Raw genomic sequence first — 20,406 nt, forward strand, 5'->3', positions numbered from 1 at the left:
ACAAAACCAAAAGACAACCGACAGAATGGGAGAAGATATTTGCAAATAACATTATCAGATAAAGGGCTAGTATCCAAAATCTATAAAGAACTTATCAAACTCAACACCCAAAGAACAAAGAATCCAATCAAGAAATGGGCAGAAGACATGAACAGACATCTTTGCAAAGAAGACATCCAAATGGCCAACAGACACATGAAAAGGTGCTCAACATTGCTTGGCATCAGGGTAATCCAAATTAAAACCTCAACGAGATACCACCTCACACCAGTCAGAATGGCTAAAATCAACAAGTCAGGAAATGACAGATGTCAGCGAGGATGCGGAGAAAGGGGAACCCTCCCACACTGTTGGTGGGAATGCAAGCTGGTGCAGCCACTCTGGAAAACAGTATGGAGGTTCCTCAAAAAGTTGAAAATAGAGCTACCCTACGACCCAGCAATTGCACTACTGGGTATTTACCCCAAAGATACAAATGTAGGGATCCGAAGGGGCACATGCACCCCAATGTTTATAGCAGCAATGTCCACAATAGCCAAACTATGGAAAGAGCCAAGATGTCCATCAACAGATGAATGGATAAAGAAGATGTGGTATATATATACAATGGAATATTATGCAGCCATCAAAAGGAATGAAATCTTGCCATTTGCAATGACGTGGATGGAACTGGAGGGTATTATGTTAAGCAAAATAAGTCAATCAGAGAAAGACAAGTATCATATGATCTCACTGATATGAGGAATTTGAGAAACAAGACAGAGGATCATAGGGGAAGGGAGGGAAAAATGAAACAATGAAATCGGAGAGGGAGACAAACCATAAGAGACTCTTAATCTCAGGAAACAAACTGAGGGTTGCTGGAGTTGTGGGGGGTGGGAGGGACGGGGTGGCTGGGTGATGGACATTGGGGAGGTAGGTACTATGGTGAGCGCTGTGAATTGTGTAAGACTGATGAATCACTGACCTGTACCTCTGAAACAAATAACATATTATACGTTAATAAAAAAATTTTAAAAAATAAATTTTATTTATTTATTTATTTTTTTAAAGATTTTATTTATTTATTCGACAGAGAGAGAGATAGTGAGAGCAGGAGCACAAGCAGGGGGAGTGGGAGAGGGAGAAGATGTGGTAACCGTGCTCCTGATTTGGGTTTATGAGGCCCTTGCTTAGTTGCTTGCTTTCTTTCTTTTTTTGGAATGGACTATTTTTTAAAAATTTATTTATTTATTTATTAGAGAGAGAATGCTCATGAGAGAGAGTGGGGGGAGGGGCAGAAGGAGAAGCAGACTCCCTGCTCAGCAGGGAGCCCGACGTGGGGCTCCATCCCAGGACCCTGGGATCATGACCTGAGCCGAAGGCAGACGCTTAACGACTGAGCCACCCAGGTGCCCCAAAACCTTGTTTTAAATTTTATCAAGCATTTTCTATTATAAGGTAGAATGAACATAAGTTAGATAGGGTGTTTTTTATTATCTTTTTTTATTATCTGATTTGGAAAAATTTTTATTGAAAAGGTTTGGGGTGCCTTGGTGGCTCAGTCAGTTAAGCGTCCGACTCTTGATTTCAGCTCAGGTCATGATCTTAGGGTCGTGAGATGGAGCCCTGCGTCCGGCTCCATGCTGGGCATGGAGCCTGCTTAAGATTATCTCTTCTCCTTCCTCTGCCCTCACCCCCACTTGCATGCTTATGCATGCTCTCTCTAAAAGAAAAAAAGAAAAGGTTTGAAAGTGTACCAGATTCTTAGCCAATTTAACTAAGTTTTTAAATAGTATGATGATATACAGATGGCTTTTTTTTTTTTGCATTTACTTAGCTCTTCTGTTGTTCTTAAAATATAAAGTCTCCCTCAGCAATCTTCTGTTGGTGACCTCCAAAGAAGTTAGGAGCCACTTCTCGAGACTGCAGATTTCAGGGGACGAGACAATTGGAGAGAGGGGGCATAGTGGGCAATTGCTGGGGGAAAAGGGTCCAGGTTAGCTCTCTCCAACCTTCAGTCGTAGATCTCACATGTATCTGCTGGCTCCAGAGCTGACTGTGGAGGACAGATGAGAATGGGAGCTACGGTCTTGCCTGGACCACTGTTGCATCAGAGAGCAAAGAGGCATGCACGCTGCAGGGATGCTGCATGAATGTCTGAACTGAAGGCTGAAAGAAGTAGCTAAATGTTAAGGAAACTGTCGATGCTTAGGGGAGGTGCATGAGACAGAGGAGCTCATCAGTGGGCCACATTGGGCTACCACCCTTCTCCATGGAGTCTAAAATGAACTAGGGACTGAAACGTTTCTAGTTAAGACAGGAGGCAGTCACTGCTTCCTTATCATCCTTATTTTGTCCAAACTTGGGAAAAGTGTTTGACTAGCAGACAGTGGGCATTCTCTCAAAGGAAACGTGTTTAAATGGCAAACCATGCTCTTCTCTCAACCTCAAGCCCTGAGGCCACATGTCTAGTAGGTGCTGAGCGGCAATGAGAAAATGAGCTTTCCAATGAGTTTGATATTACAGTCTAAAAATGCTCAGGACTGCCTCTGGTTAAACCAGGCCGACTGAACACATGTATTTGTATTTGCTGCTTTCCTAAAACTTCACAGAATTGATAGCAGAGAATGCAAAAAGGAATGAACTCACAAGAACACAGGATGGGAGGGGACACCAGACGAGCTGACAGCTGATCAGCACAGCTACACATTTTCATAAGCTAGAAAGCAGATGGATGGTGGAAACGGACTTAAATTGGAGAAAAGTGAGGGCTCAGTGTCTGTGGTGGCAGGGATGGGTGTGAGATGGACTGGGGACAAGAAACCAGTTGATTCACTCTGCAAAATCCTAGAGGGATTCAGGACCTGTTGACATCAGGTACCTCTGAAGGGGGTGACAGAGCGCAAAAGACAGGGGGATTGGTTGAAAATCTTGAAAAGGAAGTGCTAGGGGCCAGAGCTACTCCCCATTTCACTCAGTCAGCCAACTTTCCCTCAATCCTGCCACCACTTCTCCTTTCATCAGAAGACTGGAGGCTCCCCTCCTGGAGAGACTGAGAGACTGACCCCAAGGATCTTGTGAGAGGGCCCTCAGACACAGCCAGGCAGGACAGAGCTGGCAGCTAGAGCCACTATACTCAAGCTCTCCTTCCACTTGAGCCTCTTGCTGAAGAGCTTCTGGACCCTTCCATGATCCAGTAACTCCAGGTAATGCCCAGCACAGCAGAGATTCTCAGCTCTACTGCCAGCGCTCTTGCGGTTGGGTGGGAGTCCCTGCGCTCCGTCAGCTAAGTCACCAGGCCCAGTACAAAACGGCAATGCAGGGCCCTTGTTCTAAAGTTATGAAGAATTTCATTAAGCAAGCCGTGGGGCTCTGCTAAGGATGGGGTCCTGTGTGACTGCATGGGTTATTAGCCCATGAAGCCCGCCTTGCCCTGCAATACAGCTCTCTGATATTCTGATTATCATTGGTTCTGGGAACTTCGCAAGCATCATCTCATGTGATCCTTATAATAACACTATGTCGTAGGGGTTATCATCCCTTTTTTAAAAAAAATATTTTAAAAAAGATTTTATTTATTTGTCAGAGAGAGAAAGAGGGAGTACAAGGAGGGAGAGCGGCAGGCAGAGAGAGAAGCAGGCTCCCGGCGAGCAGGGAGCCCAATGCGGGGCTCGGTCCCAGGACCCCGGGATCATGACCTGAGCCTAAGGCAGATGCTCAGCCGACTGAGCCACCCAGGCGCCCCTATCATCCCCCCCCTTTTTTTTTTTTTTAAAGATTTTATTTATTTATCTGAGACAGAGAGAATGAGAGAGACAGAGAGCACATGAGAGGGGGGAGGGTCAGAGGGAGAAGCAGTCTCCCTGCAGAGCAGGGAGCCCGATGCGGGACTCGATCCTGGGACTCCAGGATCATGACCTGAGCCGAAGGCAGTCGCTTAACCAACTGAGCCACCCAGGCGCCCTATCATCCCTTTTTTAAACAACTGAATAAAAGGTAGGGTTAAGCAAAGTCACAGATCTGGTAAGCTTTAGATCTGGAATTCAAATCTAGATCTGTCCGATTCGAAAATCAATGCTGTTGGGGCACCTGGGTGGCTCAGATGGTTGAGCGTCTGCCTTCGGCTCAGGTCATGATCCCAGGGTCCTGGGATCGAGCCCCGCATCGGGCTCCCTGCTCAACGGGAAGCCTGCTTCTCCCTCTCCCTCTCCTCCTGCTTGTGTTCCCTCTCTCACTGTGTATCTCTCTGTCAAATAAGTAAATAAAATCTTTAAAAAAAAAAAAAGACTTAAAAAAAAATAAAAAAGAAAATCAATGCTGTTACCATCTACTGTGCTGGGTGCCAGCGTGACACTGTCCTTCCTCCCACCACACCCCCCCATCCCCGCCCACCTCCCCACCCACACATCCCCTCCTCTCCAACAGCTCATCAGATGTTATAGGTCTCACACTCTTCACCAGGGAGTTCGAGCCCACAGTGACATCTTTGGGTCTCTTCATCCCTTTAAACCAGTGGTTCCCATCCCTGGTTGCACAATAGAATCTGCAAGGAGGTTTTGGGGTTGTTTTTTTAATTATGGTACAATATATATAACATTTTAACTATCTTTTTTTTTTTAAAGATTTTATTTATTTATTTGACAGAGAGATAGACAGAAGAGCACAAGCAGAGGGAGTGGCAGAGGGAGAGGGAGAAGCAGGCTCTGCACTGAGCAGGGAACCCGATGCGGGACTCGATCCCAGGACCCTGAGATCATGACCTGAGCCGAAGGCAGACGCTTAACCATCTGAGCCACCCAGGCGCCCCATTTTAACTATCTTTAAGTGTATAATGCAGTGGCATGAAATACACTGACAATGTTGTGACCATGACCACTATCCGTTTCCAGAACTTTTTCATTAACCCAAACAGAAGCTCTGCACCCATTAAACAATAACTCCCGATCCCACCCTTCCTCATATAAGTAGAATCGTATTTGTCTTTTGTGTCTGGCTTGTATCACTTGGCATGTTTCCAAGTTTCATACATACTTTAGCATGTGTCAGAATTTCATTCCTTTTTAAGGCTGAATAACATTTCAGTGTGTGTGTGTGTGCATGCGTGTGTGTAGGTATGTATGTATAAGTATATATATATATATATCACTGTTATCCATTCATCCTTTGATGGACATTTGGGTTAATTTTACCTTCTGACTATTGTGAATAAAGTGGCTATGAACATCGGTGTACAAGTATCTGCTTGAGTCCCTGCTTTCAGTTTGTTTGGGTATATACCTAGGAGTGGAATTGCTAGGTCGTATGGTAAGTCTGTATTTAATATTTTGAGGATCCAACAAACTGTTTCACATAGTGTTACATCATTTTACATCCCCATCAACAATGCACCAACATTCTAATTTTTCTCCATCCTTGACAACACTTATTTTCTGTTTTTTGTATAACAGCCATCCTAATGGGTATAAAGTAGTATTTCATTATAGTTTAGATTTGCATTTCCCTAATAACTAGCTATGTTAAATATCCTTTCATGTGTTTATTAGCCATTTGTAAATTTTTGGAGAAATGTCTATTTAGGTCTTTGTGCATTTTTGAATTGGGTTGTTTTATTATTGTTGAGTTGTAGGAGTTCTTTATATGTTCTGGATATTAATCCCTCATCAGATAATATGATTCACAAATATCCTCTCCCATTCTGTGGGCTATCTTTTCACTCCGTTGATAGTGTCCTTTGATGAACAAATATTTTTCATTTTGATGAAGTCCAATTCATCTATTTTTTTCTTTTTTTGCCTGTACCTTTGATATGACTTTGATATCCTGTTTTAATTAATGCCAGAGTCCTATCCCAGATTCTGTCTTAATTGATCTGGGCATTAATATATTTAAAGAGCTTCCTAGATGATACCACTGGGCTGTCAGGGCTAGGAATCATTGCTTTAAACATTCCCATTACATTGGTTTTTTAAAAATCACCTACCTTTAGCTGAAGGGTATCCTTTTAAAGTTCTCTGAAATATAGGAACTTCAAGTTTAATCAACCTTGATCAATCAGGCTCCCTCAGTGTCCCAAACTTTATTTATTTTTTTTAAAGATTTATTTATTTATGAGAGAGAGAGAGAGAGAAAGCACAAGTGTGTGTGTGGCACGGGGGGGAGGGGGTGTGGGGGAAGGGCAGAGGGAGAGGAAGAAGCAGGCTTCCCACTGAGCAGGGAGCCCAATGCGAGGCTCAATCCCAGAACCCGGAAATCATGACTTGAGCAGAAGGCAGAGACTTAACCAACTGAGCCACCCAGGCAACCCTCAGTGTCCCAAACTTTAAAGTAGGGGTTCTTAAACTTAAGTGGGTATAGGAATCCTCTATGGATCTTGTAAAAATACATTTCTAGGTCCCACCTCCAGACATTCTAGTTCAGTCAATCTGGAATCTGAGCCTAAGGAATCGGTATTTGTAGGAAGCTTCCTAGGTGATTCTTTTGGAGATGAATTGAGCTGTTGGAGAAATACTGCTTAAGGGATATGAATAATGACCCCAGTATACGCAGTCATAACTTCCGCCCTTTCATGAAAAACAGGGCAGGCATCTTCAGTCATATATCTTATGAACTATAACCTTAGGCCTATGCATACAATAATTTTTTTTTTTAAGTAGCTCCATGCCCTGTGTGGGGCTTAAACTCACAACCCTGAGATCAAGAGTCACATGCTCTACTGACTGAGTCACCAGGCACCACACATACAATAATTTCTAAGGACAAACTTTCTATCCGGGAAATTCCCCCAGGTTTTATGGATACTTTAAATTTTTCCTTCGATGATGACTGGAAGAGGAGGCTCAGCACACAGACTCTCTGATCAGGCCCACTTTTCTTCCTCTTTAGCACTAGATAACTGAAGTCCCAGTACATACTGCAGCTGTGCTCGAGACCTAGTGATGACACAGTACAGGACCACAAAATAACTTCTTCCTTCAAATATTATTTTACCTGAATTATGATATCTATGATTCTAGTATTTGTTTTTCAATTTCTATTCATATAGATGAAACTAAACTTCTCAGAGTGGATCAAATCCTCCAATTAAAGGCCTGAGAATGGGGGACCTGAGTGGCTCAGTCAGGTAGGCATGACTCTTGGTTTCAGCTCAGGGTAGGATCTCATGGGTCGTGGGATGGAGTCCTATGACGGACTCATGCTCAGCAGGGAGTCTGCTTGAAGATTCTCCTCCCCTGCCCCTCCCCCACTCATGCTCATTCTCTCACTCTCTCTCTGAAATAAATAACATCTTATTAAAAAGAAAAAAAAAGGCCTGAAAGCTTTTTTAGCACTTAGCAATTATAATTTGATCACTGTCACATCCATAATACATCAGTGTCAGGAACATAGTAGTTATAAAAAAAATGGCTTGAATGATTGAAGGAATAAACGAGTGCTTCTAGAGTTGAGGGGTTTTATGTCTTTGCTTCCTTTGGTGTTACAAAATTTTAAAAATGAACTTGGGTTTCTTTCTCACTATTCTTGTGGTAAATTGTTCTGATTTTATTGTCTTTGTTTCAAAACTTTTCTTTAGAGTTCACAAAAATATTGTGCTGATATTATAGCTTCTCCCTAAAAATCAAATCCATTTTATGAAAGGTATCCTGAAGCTCCTTTTATACTTTGAAAGGATACATTAAATTAAGGTCACAACATGTAGTGAAAAGATAGACTTTCCAACAGTTAAAAATAACTTACATTTTCCATTATGTCAGTAATTTCTTCCTCTGCACTCTGAAGTTTAGTCAAAACAGCTGCTCTTTTTAGGTTCAGATATTTAAGTCGGTCCATAACTGTCTAAATTTGTTAAAGAACAAATATTTAAATACATTGACATTTGAACATCTCAAATATTCTGAAACAGTGATGAGCTTATGTGTAGAATACTTCCTTGCCTCTACCTTCCGGTGGTTTGCTAGCAATCTTTGGTGTTCCCTGGCTTGTAGATGTATCACTCCAATCTCTGCCTTTGTTGTCACATAGCCATCTTCTCCCTATGTGTCTGAGTCTCTTCTCTTATAAGGATACCCGCCATATTAGGTTAGGGCCCAGACTAAGACAGTATGAACTCACCTTAACTTGTTTATATCTGAAAAGATCCTATTTCCAAATAAGGTCACATTCATAGGTATTGGGAGTTAGGACCTCAACATATCTTCTGGGGGAACACAATTCAACCCATAAAGTCTGCCCTCTGGTCCCCAAATATTCATGTCCTTAGAGGTCTAGCTCAGTGGGACCTGTTCTGGCAGAGGGAATACAGCCATGTCAAGATGGAGACAGAGGGCGCCTGGGTGGCTCAGTTGGTTAAGCAACTGCCTTCGGCTCAGGTCATGATCCTGGAGTCCCGGGATCGAGTCCCGCATCGGGCTCCCTGCTCGGCAGGGAGTCTGCTTCTCCCTCTGACCCTCCCCCCTCTCATGTGCTCTCTCTCATTCTCTCTCTCTCAAATAAATAAATAAAATCTTAAAAAAAAAAAAAGATGGAGACAGAGATCAGAGTTATGCTGCCATGATCCAAGAGATGCTTGGGACCACCAGAAGCTGGAAGAGGCAATGTTGGATCATACTCTAGAGGCTTTGGAGGGAGCAGGGCCCTGCCAACACCTAGATTTTTTATTTTTAGCCTCCAGAACTATAAGAAAATAAGTTTCTATCATTTTAAACCACCTAATTTGTGGTACTTTGCTATGGCAGAATTAGAAACTAACAGGGACACCTTGCACAAGGATATGAAACATTGACTCTGAGGTGAGAGATGGTGGATCAACAAAGTTCTGATGGAGAATGGTCATCTGTGGTAGATTGTATTATTTGTTCATAATTTATCCTTCCCTCTCTTCACTTGTTAACTCCCTAGCTCACTGTGGGTAGAATACACTTCCCTATCCCACTGGTATTGAACTTCTCCATATAACTTGTTTTGGCCAATGGAATGGGCAGAAAGGCCACGGTGCCACTGGCAAATGAGGCCTGGCAAGGCTTGGCAAGTTTCAGCCAGGCCTTTTGGAGCTTCTGCCCTCTACCTTGAGAAAAGTGTGTCTTGTGTTGTAAAATCCAAATTCTGGATATATTTTGAAGGAAAAGCCTGGTTGGATGTGGGATGTGAGAAAAAGAGAAAAGCAGCTTGAAGAGGGGATTCGACACTTAGCAAAAGGGAAAACTGTGGGAAGAGCATATCTGGGGCAGGTGGTGGTGATAGTGGATCAGAGGGTTTTTCTTGCACACTTAAATCTGAGATAACTACTAGTCATCCAGTTCTATACACCGAGTAGCAGTTGATTATATAGGCGTGGAATTCAGGGGAAAGGTCTGGAATAGTAACATGAATTTAAGAGTTACCAGTGTTTAGTAGGGCAGATAGAGAAGAGTGCACAAGGGGTGAGCCGTGGGATTCTCCAACTCTAGAATTGAGACATATAGAATGTCTGGTGAGGTAGAATGGACTACAGTAGCATGGAGTATATTCTTTATTAAAAAATCAGCTTCACTGAGAAACAATTCACATATAATTCACCCATTTAAAGTGTATAGTTCAGTGGTTTTTAGTATAGATTTGCACAACTATCACCACAATGAATCTTAGAACACTTTCATTGCCCCAAAAAGAAACCCTTTACCCATTAGTAGTCACTCCACATTTATCCTGAGATCTCCCATTGTGGTAACACTCACCCCAGGCAACCACTAGTCTATTTTCCATTTTGATAGGTCTGCCTATTTTGAATATTTTATATAAATGGAATCATATGATATGGGATCTTTTGTAACTTTTCTTTTACTTAGTATGTGTTCAAGATTCATCTATGTTGTAGCATGTATCAAAGCTTCATTCTGTTTTATTGCTGAATGATGTTCCAATGTATAGATACACCACATTTTACTTTTCCATTCATCAGTATATGGACATTTGGCTTATTTCTACCTTTTGGCTATTGTGAATAGTGCTGCCATGAATCTTCATGTATGTTTTCATTTGAACACCTGTTTTCAATTATTTTGGGTATATATACTAAGAAGTTGATTGCTGAGTTGTGTGGTAATTCCATGTTTAACTTACTGAGGATCTACCAAACTATTTTCCAAAGCAGCCACACCATTTTACAATCCCACCAGCAACATATGAGAGCGCCAATTTTTCCACATCCTCACAAACACTTGCTATTGTCTGGTTTTTGTTTGTTTGTTTTTGAATTTTAGCCATCTTAGTGGGTGTGAAATGGTAACTCATTATGGTTTTTGTTTGCATTTCCCTAATGACTCATTATCATATGCTTATTGGCCATTATTTGCTTTTACTTTTCTTTGAGGCACTTTTTGTTACACAGAGATTTTAAATTCAAATATAGTTTTGATTTAAATATGGACAGAGGAATAGGTATAACATCATATTTTTAAGGCTCAAGAGGAATTTTCCAAAAGTAAGTGGTGTTAAAATGTAAATATATTTTTGATGTTTATTAAAATAAGTACAATCCAGTCAGTAATTTTTGATTTTCCAAACCTTGGGATATTCTCATGAACATTGCACTTACCATGAAGAGCTCCTCTGGGGGTTTATTTCCATCTAGCTCAATGAGATACTGGGAATTGTGTTCAGCCATTACTTCCTGCAGAAAATAGAAACCTTATAATCCAGGATCACTGGCAAAACTGAACACAAGATCAGAATCTTAACATACTATGAAGAAATCTTTAAAGCTAAATAGTTTGCTTTATACGTGATATAATGTATATTATTTTAAGTGCTCTTTTGCAAAAGACTAGATTAGTCTTATCATGAATTTTATTCTCTTTCTGATTTTTTTCTTTTCAGTTTTCCTTTACATTGATGTTTTAGAGTCTTTCCAAATAGAAAATGTTTGGGGGCATCTATCTCTCTGCATATATTCATAGAATAATGAGAAAAATGAGATTGGTTTGTTTTACATTTTATTCCCCTAGCTATGGTGAAGTTCAATATTTAGATATCTATCTCTGTACACCATTTAACCATAACATCTGTGCATTTTTTTAAATTTTTTTAAATCAGATTGTTTCTTTGCCCTAACACTCATGGAAAGTCTTTAACCCATATCAATTGCAAGTATTTTACCATTAACGATAAAAAGGATTTATCTTTTTAACTTTGTTTATGGAATCTTCTACAATAGAAAACATTTTTATAATAAATTATATGCTTTCATTGTTTCTGGATTGCCTTTCTTGCTTAAATTAGATTTCTCTATCTCAAGATTATATTAATGTTCTTCTAAATTTTCTTCCACTACTGTTTTTAATATTAAAATCTAAAATCCACCCGGTTTCATTTTTGTAAATTGGCAGTGTTGAACTCTATTTGAGCCCTGTATTCCTAGAAAGTAGGGAGGATTGAGAGATAAGACCCATCTCTACCCTTCCTCAAGGATTCAGATAAGATCTGTCTTCATCCTTCTCCATCGTTCCCTAAGACTTGAGGATATCTCCCTTGTTTACCTGCCTCCATAAAACCCCTAGGTCCCACTCCTTTTCCTTGAGATGGTTCTCATTAGTGAATGTTCTCCCTATTACAATAGTCTGAACAAAATCATCTCCTTAACTGTCCAGGGCATTTTGTTTTTCACAATATTATGTGAGGTTGGGTTCTAAGTGCTTCTTTTTCTTTTAGATGGCACATTATGTCAGTATTATTTATTTAAACATAAATAGCCATGTTCTGAACAAGAAAGTACATACTGCTTTTCTATATTCAGATTTTTTTCTTAAGTTAGAATCTTAAGAGTGGACTTATTAAGTCAAAGGGTATAAACATTCCTAAGACTAAAAATATATACACCAAATCAGACCACGAGTCAAGTTGGGATTCCAAGACAGATAGAAATGAGAACTTGGCCTTGGACTACTCCTGAAACAGACTATAAACCAGAAAATGATGCTTCCATTTGCTTTCATCATGTCTTTTGGAGGAGCACTGAATGTTGGTGATTTGGCCTCCTAAGTGAATTGACATCTCAGCCAGGTCACAGGAGACTAGAATTGCAGGCTCCTACTGTTTATGGCTTTCCTCCACCTTCCTCTACACACACCAGTATCCTGGAATTACCATAAAAGGCAGTTATCTTACAATTCAGCAAGTGTCATGTAGGTTTTTGGCTTCCAGGATGGAAGACCTGGTCCTTATCCTTAAAGAGATTATCTCATGCCTGTGAATATAGTTTTCTAATTTTCTGAACCTTATTTTAATTATGCTTTATTTCATCCTCAGTGCCAGCCACTTAAGGAGTTTGCAGGATATTTCTGTTTGAAGGAAGAAAGAACATTATAGATAGACATGCAAAGTATTCTTAAGAAGCTATGTTTAAAGGCCAGGAATAGAAGAGGAGGTAGGGAGGAATAAAAGTCATACATAAGAAAGAAATTAAATTTGGTTCCCCTTTTGTGGGTGGACAATGAGAATGAAAATGATCCACTCATTTGTCTATAAAAATATATAAGCCTTATAAGAGAGCATGAAACAAATCCTTTTAGTTTATCAGATGGGAAGAGGCAACTTGAGGACTCTTTTTTGTCTTTGTTCCATTGTTCAGCATGGTGTAGTGGACAAATACCCAAGTTCGATAAACGTTTGTTGAATATATCACCAACACAAATTTGGCAGAGTCTGCCCTGGACTTTTGACCGTATAAAATACGCTTTTCACATAATTGTAACTTTAGTAATCATATTTTTTAAATGCTAATTATTTTAATTAAAATCTTCCTATTTCAATATGTAATGGACTTAATCATGTTTACATATAATCAACTCTGAATGGGATAACCATAGAAACCAATCTGGGGATAATTGCAATTTAAATAAATTAACAATTCCTTTTAGAATAAAAGATGCATCTTAAATGCACATTTGTTTTGATAAATCCATAAATTATGGATTGAAAATGTTTTTACAAAATAGTCTCTTAACATGGGTTTTCCAACCTCCAACCATAAATAAATTCCTCTAGTGACTTTTGAAAAATGCAGTTCATTTATCACTTTTCAACAATCCTGCTGCTTTTTTAAGAGTCAATGGATATTGTTCTGTGAAACAGCCTTTGGAATGGAAGCCTTATTCTAACAGCATTCTATCAAACTTAAGTGGTGGAGAATCAGATAATACAGAGGGATGAAAAAATGTGAAAGCTATTTAACCAGTGAGAGAACACAAATATCAATATTTCTATTTTTATCACTATATCTTGTTCTTACTTCTAAAGGATGAAGAATTATTTCCTTATAAAGTTTAACAATGTTTTCAATATTTTCCAAATAATCCTCAGGTCTCTGAACTACATGTTGAAGAATTTCAGCCACCATTTGCATTTCTGCAATAAATGCCTAAATGGAAAAGAAGAGATTTTCAAAATCTTTATGTTAATGGTTACTTAATTTACAAGCCACATCTCTCCCTCCTTACATCTACATGCCTTTTTGGAATGAGAAGCAGGTAGAAGGGAGACTGAGGATTTTTATTTTAGAGACACTGAACACCCTAAGGGGCCTTCATCAGATGGAATAAAACTTTAAGTTAACTTGGATACTTCTTAATTTTTTTTCCTCCTCAATAAGTAGGGAAGAGTAGGGGAAGAATATCTGATTTTTAGAGACAGAATCAAGAAATTAGATTTACTCTGAATACCTGAGCTTGTAATTCATTCATTCATTCATTCATTCATTCATTCATTCATTCAAGATTGGTCAGTGCCAGGCACTGTTGTAGGAGTTTGAGATAAACTAGTGAACAAAATCAACTAAGACTCTGGGCCTCATGGAGCACACATTCCAGTTGGGGAAGACAGAGCAGAAACAAGTAGACAAGTAAATATATAACATGTTGGGTGGTGGTAAGTACTAGGAAAAAAAGCAGGGTAGAGGAGATGAGGAGTGATGGGTAAAAGTGCTATTTTATATCAGGTGGTCTTGAAAGGGTTCTCTGAGGAAGTGACATTTGAAGGCAGAGGGAATACTACATGTAAAGGTTCTCAGCCCAAGGCTGACTTGGTGAGCTGGTTGGTGTTCAAGATCATATTTATCCTATTATTATTATAATTTATGATCTTATTACTAATTCTAGTTTTTATCAATACACATAAATCCACATTTTATATCATTTGAATCTTATTATCTATTAAATAAGCCACTTTATAAATTTTTTGAAATGTTTTAAATACTACTTTAATGGTCAAATAATATACTAATATCCCTAAAAACATTACTATTTTTTTAAGATTTTATTTATTTATTTATGAGAGAGAGAGAGAGAGAGAGAGAGAGAAACAGCATGAGAGGGGAGAGGGTCAGAGGGAGAAGCAGGCTCCCCACTGACCCAGGAGCCTGATGTGGGACTCAATCCCAGGACTCTGGGATCATGACCTGAGCCAAAGGCAGTCGCTTAACCAACTGAGCCACCCAGGCGCCCTAAAAACATTACTATTTAATCATTATTCTATAGTTGACGAAGAATGTTTCAAATGTTTCACAATCATAAATAATGTTTCACTGAATAGCTTTGTAGATAAATCTTTACACTGCTAATATTCTCCCTTAGAATAGTTCCTAAAAGTAGAATTACTGGACCAAATTACACATTTCAAAATGGCTTAATATATACTGTCTTTTTCAAAAGATGCTATCATTCTTCTCTCTCCAGCAGAGGGCTTCACTGGCATATCCTCATGTGTTCAGTCAAGACACAGCTTATTATTAGGCACCTACTGTATGCCAAGCACTGTTACAGGCACAGGGGATACGGTACTTGCTTCACAGAGCTTATATTCGGGGGTAGATCGATAATAAGCAAGTAAACAAATAACATAATTTCAGAAAGTGGTAAGTGCTACGAGGAAAATAAAGCAGGGTAAAGGGGTTGGACCGCTGCTGTCCAGCACAATAGCTGCTACCCACACAGACCTACTGAGCACTTGAAATGTGGCAAGTGTGAATTGAAACGTACTGTAAGTGGACATACACACCAAATTTCAATAGCTTAGCATGAAAAAAAGATGTATCTCAGAATTTTTATGTTGATTATATGCTGACATAATATTTTGGATATAATGTATTAAATAAAATATATTATTAAAATTATTATCACCTGTTTCTTTTTGCTTTTTAAAAAAGTAGCTACTAACACATTTAAAATTACACATGGCAGGAGTATATTTCTACCACAGTGCTGGGTTACAGAGTCGCTTGGGCCTCTGAGGATGTCATCCCTGGGGTGGGATGTAGACGAGAAGAAGGATGTAGGGTTGGGCGCCTGGGTGGCTCAGTCGTTAAGCGTCTGCCTTCAGCTCAGGTCACAATCCCAGGGTCCTGGGATCGAGCCCCACATCGGGCTCCCTGCTCGGCAGGAAGCCTGCTTCTCCCTCTCCCACTCCCCCTGCTTGTGTTCCCTCTCTCGCTGTGTCTCTGTCAAATAAATAAATAAAATCTTAAAAAAAAAAAAAAAAGAAGAAGGATGTAGGCACATGAAGATCTGGGGGAAAGTGTGGTAGGCAGAGGGGAGAGGAAATAGTAAGTGCAAAGGCTGGAGGTAGATTGCGTCCAGCATAGTTGAGGACTAGCTGGAAGGCCAATGGAGTAGCTGGAATACAGTGAGCAAGAAAGGCGAGACAGCCAGGGATGAGATAGTGAGACCAGGTCCACGGCCTTGTAAACCATACGAGGGTGTTTGAACTTTCATCTACACGTAATAGAAAGTCACTAAGGGTCATATTTTTAAAACATGGCTCCGGCTTTTGTAAAGAATGGAATGGGGATGGAGAGGAAAGTGGAAGCCAAGAGAACATATACAAAGGTACTACAGCAGTTCAGGGAGATTAACATTTGTATGTATATAAGGGTGAACAGTTTCATGAAATTATTGGCCATCAACCCAAGTGGGTGACAAGTTTGCAGGTCTGACTTCTGAACATGGCTGTGCTACTAGGCAGACACCACAGCCCCATGGGGCTGAAGTCAGTCTGAAGACATTAATTTGATTATATCCCATAGCATTGGCCTACACTGTGTTTTTGAAATTTTGGATTAGTTGCCAACTACTTGTATTTTAAAATGCTGATTTTGGCTTCTTTGGAAAAATCAGACTACCTGGTAAAAATAGGCTAGAATTCCCACATGGCAAGAGTTGGCTGGGCTGGAGCCGAGAGGCAGCTGTCTTCTGAAGAAGGACAGGTACCCACTAGCTGTCCAGTGGAACTTTCTGCAGTGATGGAAATGTTGTGTATCTGTGTTGTCCAGTTTGGAAGACACAGCCATATTTGGTCATGAGCACTTGAAATGTGGCTGGTACTACTGAGGAACTAAATTTTAAATTTATATAATTTTAATTAATTTAAATAGCCACCCAGGACTAGTGGCTACTATCTTGGACAGTGCAGTCCTAGCCTACTAGTCCTCACTCTTCCCGATTATGTTCCTGGCTGACATCACAATCTGACACAACCATGGTCCCTGTAACTAAGTGAGCTGTGACTCCTCTATCTTACCGTCTTTGATTTAAGACAGTATACTTTATTCATGCTAAAACGACACACTTTTATTCCCATTTGCTATGAGGTTTTCCATTTTTTAAAAAAAGATTTATTTATCTTAGAGCGAGAGAAAGCACGTGCACACAAGCGGGAGGGACAGAGGGAGAGGGAGAGAGAATCTCAAGCAGACTCCCTGCTGAGCGTGGAGCCCCACTCGGGCCTCAATCACATGACCCTGAGATCACGACCTGAGCTGAAACCAGGAGTCAGACACTTAACCAACTGGGCCACCCAGGCACCCTGAGGTTTTCCTTTTCAAAAAGAAAATAGAGAACAGATTCTGGTTATTATCTAATGCCTTATTTGCACAGGGAAGGTTATTTAATGTTTTTAAATGAGTTTTCTTATATTAATAGGTTTTATAAATTGAGATATAATTGACACATAATATTAGATTAGTTTCAGGTGTACAACATAATGATTTGATATTTGTATATATGAGAAATGACCACCACGATAAGTCTGGTTAACATTCATCACCATACACAGTTAATAATTATTTTTCTTATGATGAGAACTTTTAAGATCTAACTATTATTAAAGAACAAATGTCACAGATTCATTTAACCTGTTAGTGAGAAAACCAACAGGATGACAAAGCTGAAGTATATATAATCACTGAAATCAGATTGCAAAGTTGGATATAGGCTGTTTAATATCCTATAGGGCAATAGAATTGTGACCTTTGAGGGTTATCTTTTCTACAGGACAAATGATTTGCAATGTATCCATTTTAAGTTAACATCTGATTTTGCAGAGTGTAGGCCTAATAAAAATAGTATTTATACATTTATAATAAATGATAAATTGTAGCAATTACAAAAATACATAAAATTCCTTAAAAATATAAATAAATTAATTTATAATAGAAATCACAGGTATATTTCTGTAAAGCAGGGACTGGCAAACTATGGCCCACCTGCCCACTGGGCCAAATCCAGCCCATCACCTGTTAACAGATTTCTTCACATCAAATTTTCCTCATTAAGTCATGGTAGAAAATTCTTTTGGTGTTCTATTGCATTATGTTTACAAGCACTGACTTTAGGATTATTATAACAACATGTATATGTGAAATTGGGCTTTAGATTTTTTTTCTAAAAATCTCTTTGCTAGATACTGGAATCGGGATTATGTTAACATCATAAATTGGATTCTGCCTGGGTTACTTGCTCTCCGCATTACCCTGTTTTTTAATTGCTTGGTCTCCTCATTCTAGCTTGCACAGGGCTTGACACACAGTAGGTGACCAATTACTTTCTGTTGCTATGAAATGAAGCAGATTAGCTTCAGGATGTGGAAGGACTTCCATACTGACAAGAAGGTTAAACTTGATGGCCCCTAGATTATGATCTGATAGTTCTTGAAAACATGAAATATTTGTTCTATTTCCCCTAGATTAAATAAACATTTAAAATGTAATTTTCTCTAGTAACTGCTATTTTGTTTATCCATGCTATTATTTAGTTTAATTCTAGCAAATTTTAAAAGTGTAGTATATGGTATTGGGATATTACCTCTTCTTCTTCTTGCTCTTCCTCCTCTTCACCTTCCTCTTCTCCTTTTCCTTCTTTTTGGGCTTCTTTCCTCTTTTTCCTACGATTCTCAATGACTTCAGGATCCCACTGATCTCTTCTGTATATGTACCCTGTACTACTATGCTGCCTTTGCCCAGAAACTCTTTGGCATAGATCGTAGTCAGGGCACTAAGGAACAACATTAGTAATTTTAACAAGCATCCTGAGTGATTCTGATGCCGACAGTCATGCACCACACTTTGAGAAACAAAACTGTAGGAGCTTCCTTGCTCATTTTCGGATTTCTTCAGGCCACCTCTATGTGGAGATGGGATGGGTATTTACTGAGGCAAGACATTCATTTAGGTTTCCTAATTTTTCACAAGAAAGATTTCAACCCTCTCGGGTCTTTTCTATAATGCGTATTTGCCCTTCCTTATTCAGTGACCCAGAATACCCACACTGTGGGTCCTTGACAAAGACTACTGCCTTCAGCTCTCCTACGTTCACTTGTAGGAAGTGACTAATACGAGGGTGAGTCTGAAGGACATGCCTCAGAGCAGTGGTCCTCACACTTCAGCGGGCATCGGAGTCGCGTGAAGGGCTTTTCAACACAGATAGCTGAACGCCCCCTCCCCCCTCCCCCAGAGTTTCTGAGTCATAGATCTGGGGTGGGCCCTAAGAATATGTATTCCTAACAAGCTTCTGAGTGCCGCTGATGCATTTGGCTCTGGGATCATACTCTGAGAACCGCTGCTGTAGTAGATCACTGGCCCTTAATCTTTTTTTTTTTTTTTTTTTTGGTAGTATAGACCCCGTTAGAATATGAGGAAAGCTATTGGCTTTTGCTTCAGAAAAACAGATATACATAATAAAATAATTTCAGAAGGTTCATGGATATTTAAAGGATTCCTGGATTCCAGGCTAAGAACTTCTGCTCTAGAAATTCCAAGATTTATCCCCAAATAAGGCCAAACCACCAGAGAAATGTGTGTTGTACTGAGTTCTGTCTCACATTAGGCCCTCTGATTACACTTGAGTCAATGTGTAGAAACTGCCTGGGTACTCGCTCTCACATTTATAATATAAATGAGGTTAAGGCCTTCATTCTCTACCTTGACGATCTTTTATATTAAGAACCATGTAAGATGTTTCTCTCATTTAAAATTTTAATCCTAATTTCTCTTATTTTGTTTTTCCTGAGGAATGTCTTATCTTTTCACAGACAGGGTGAATTTTATATAACTGGTCACATTTCCCCTTCTACTTTGGCTCATCAAACTCAGAACCAAATTTATGCTTCAAATGTAGGAAGCATTTGGAGGCTAGGGGCCTGTATATCTGCATTCTTGTTCCACCAGGTGTTAATTTCCTACACAATCTATGTTTTCCATGGCTTGGACTTTATATTTGGTTTTAGTTAATTGTTTGAGGACTTTTCTTCTCTCCCTTATACACATGTTCACATGTGTGACATTCTCAAGGTCCGTGCAGGGATTTTGACTGGCCTCCAACCACGGCCTGTGGTGGGCTGCAGATTACACCATGCTCAGCACCGCAACACCTCCTCTCTCTCACAGCTAACCCTGACACACTCCCGGGCGCCAGCACCTGAGCTGGGAATTATCTCCTTTACTTTGAGCTGTCAAACCATTTGGGGAATCAGGCAGGTATGAATATAAAAGCTTATCATTAATTTTCATATCAACCAGCAGACCTGGCCTCCCTGAATTCTTATCATACCCCCATGAGGCAGTTATTATTTTTGTAAAGAGGAAAGCGAGTCTCCTAAATGTCATCTACCACGTGCTGTTGATAAAGGAGAGATTGGGAACAGGACCCAAGCTTGATTCTTAATCAACCTAGTAATGTTTTTTAACATTCATATGTCCAACTCATTTGCTCCTTCTTTCATTTTATTTAACTGGCAAACTTATCAGGTGTCTATTAGGTACCATATATTGTGTTAGTTGATGTTTATATGAGCAAGACATGGCTCTTGCCTTCAAATAAGGCAGAGTCCAGAAGGAAAATGGACAAGTACAATATATAGATAATATGGTAGAAGATAGCAACATGAATGGTCATCAGAGAAGTATTTAACTCTCCTGTGGTAAGTAAGGTATAGGGGACAAGGAGGAAGAGAAAAGGAGAGGAAGAGGGAGAGAGAAAAGGAGAAAGTGAGAGAGAGAGAGAATGAGTTAGTTAATATGTGTGTTGGTGTGGAAGGGGTGGTCATCAGGGAAACAGATGATGTCTGAACTGACTTTCAAAGGATAACTATGTTGAAGACTGTTGAAGAGACAGAGAGATATTTCCT

General features: G+C 39.7%; 1 protein-coding gene across 1 annotated transcript in view; it reads right to left on the reverse strand.

Annotated features, from left to right (window-relative positions):
- AK9 (adenylate kinase 9) overlaps positions 1-20,406 on the reverse strand; it is a 129,607-nt gene that overhangs the window by 89,499 nt on the left and 19,702 nt on the right. Inside the window, exons 7-11 of the mRNA XM_034991444.1 lie at positions 18,087-18,275; positions 13,244-13,372; positions 10,553-10,627; positions 7,717-7,815; positions 5,963-5,993 (exon numbers count right to left, since the gene is read on the reverse strand). Of these exons, the coding sequence (XP_034847335.1) occupies positions 5,963-5,993; positions 7,717-7,815; positions 10,553-10,627; positions 13,244-13,372; positions 18,087-18,275 (523 nt within the window). The remainder of the gene's footprint in view (positions 1-5,962; positions 5,994-7,716; positions 7,816-10,552; positions 10,628-13,243; positions 13,373-18,086; positions 18,276-20,406) is intronic.

Source organism: Mirounga leonina, unplaced genomic scaffold (assembly GCF_011800145.1).
Source record: "Mirounga leonina isolate KUSES-001 unplaced genomic scaffold, KU_Mleo_1.0 Mir_53, whole genome shotgun sequence".
NCBI classification, from domain to species: domain Eukaryota; kingdom Metazoa; phylum Chordata; class Mammalia; order Carnivora; family Phocidae; genus Mirounga; species Mirounga leonina.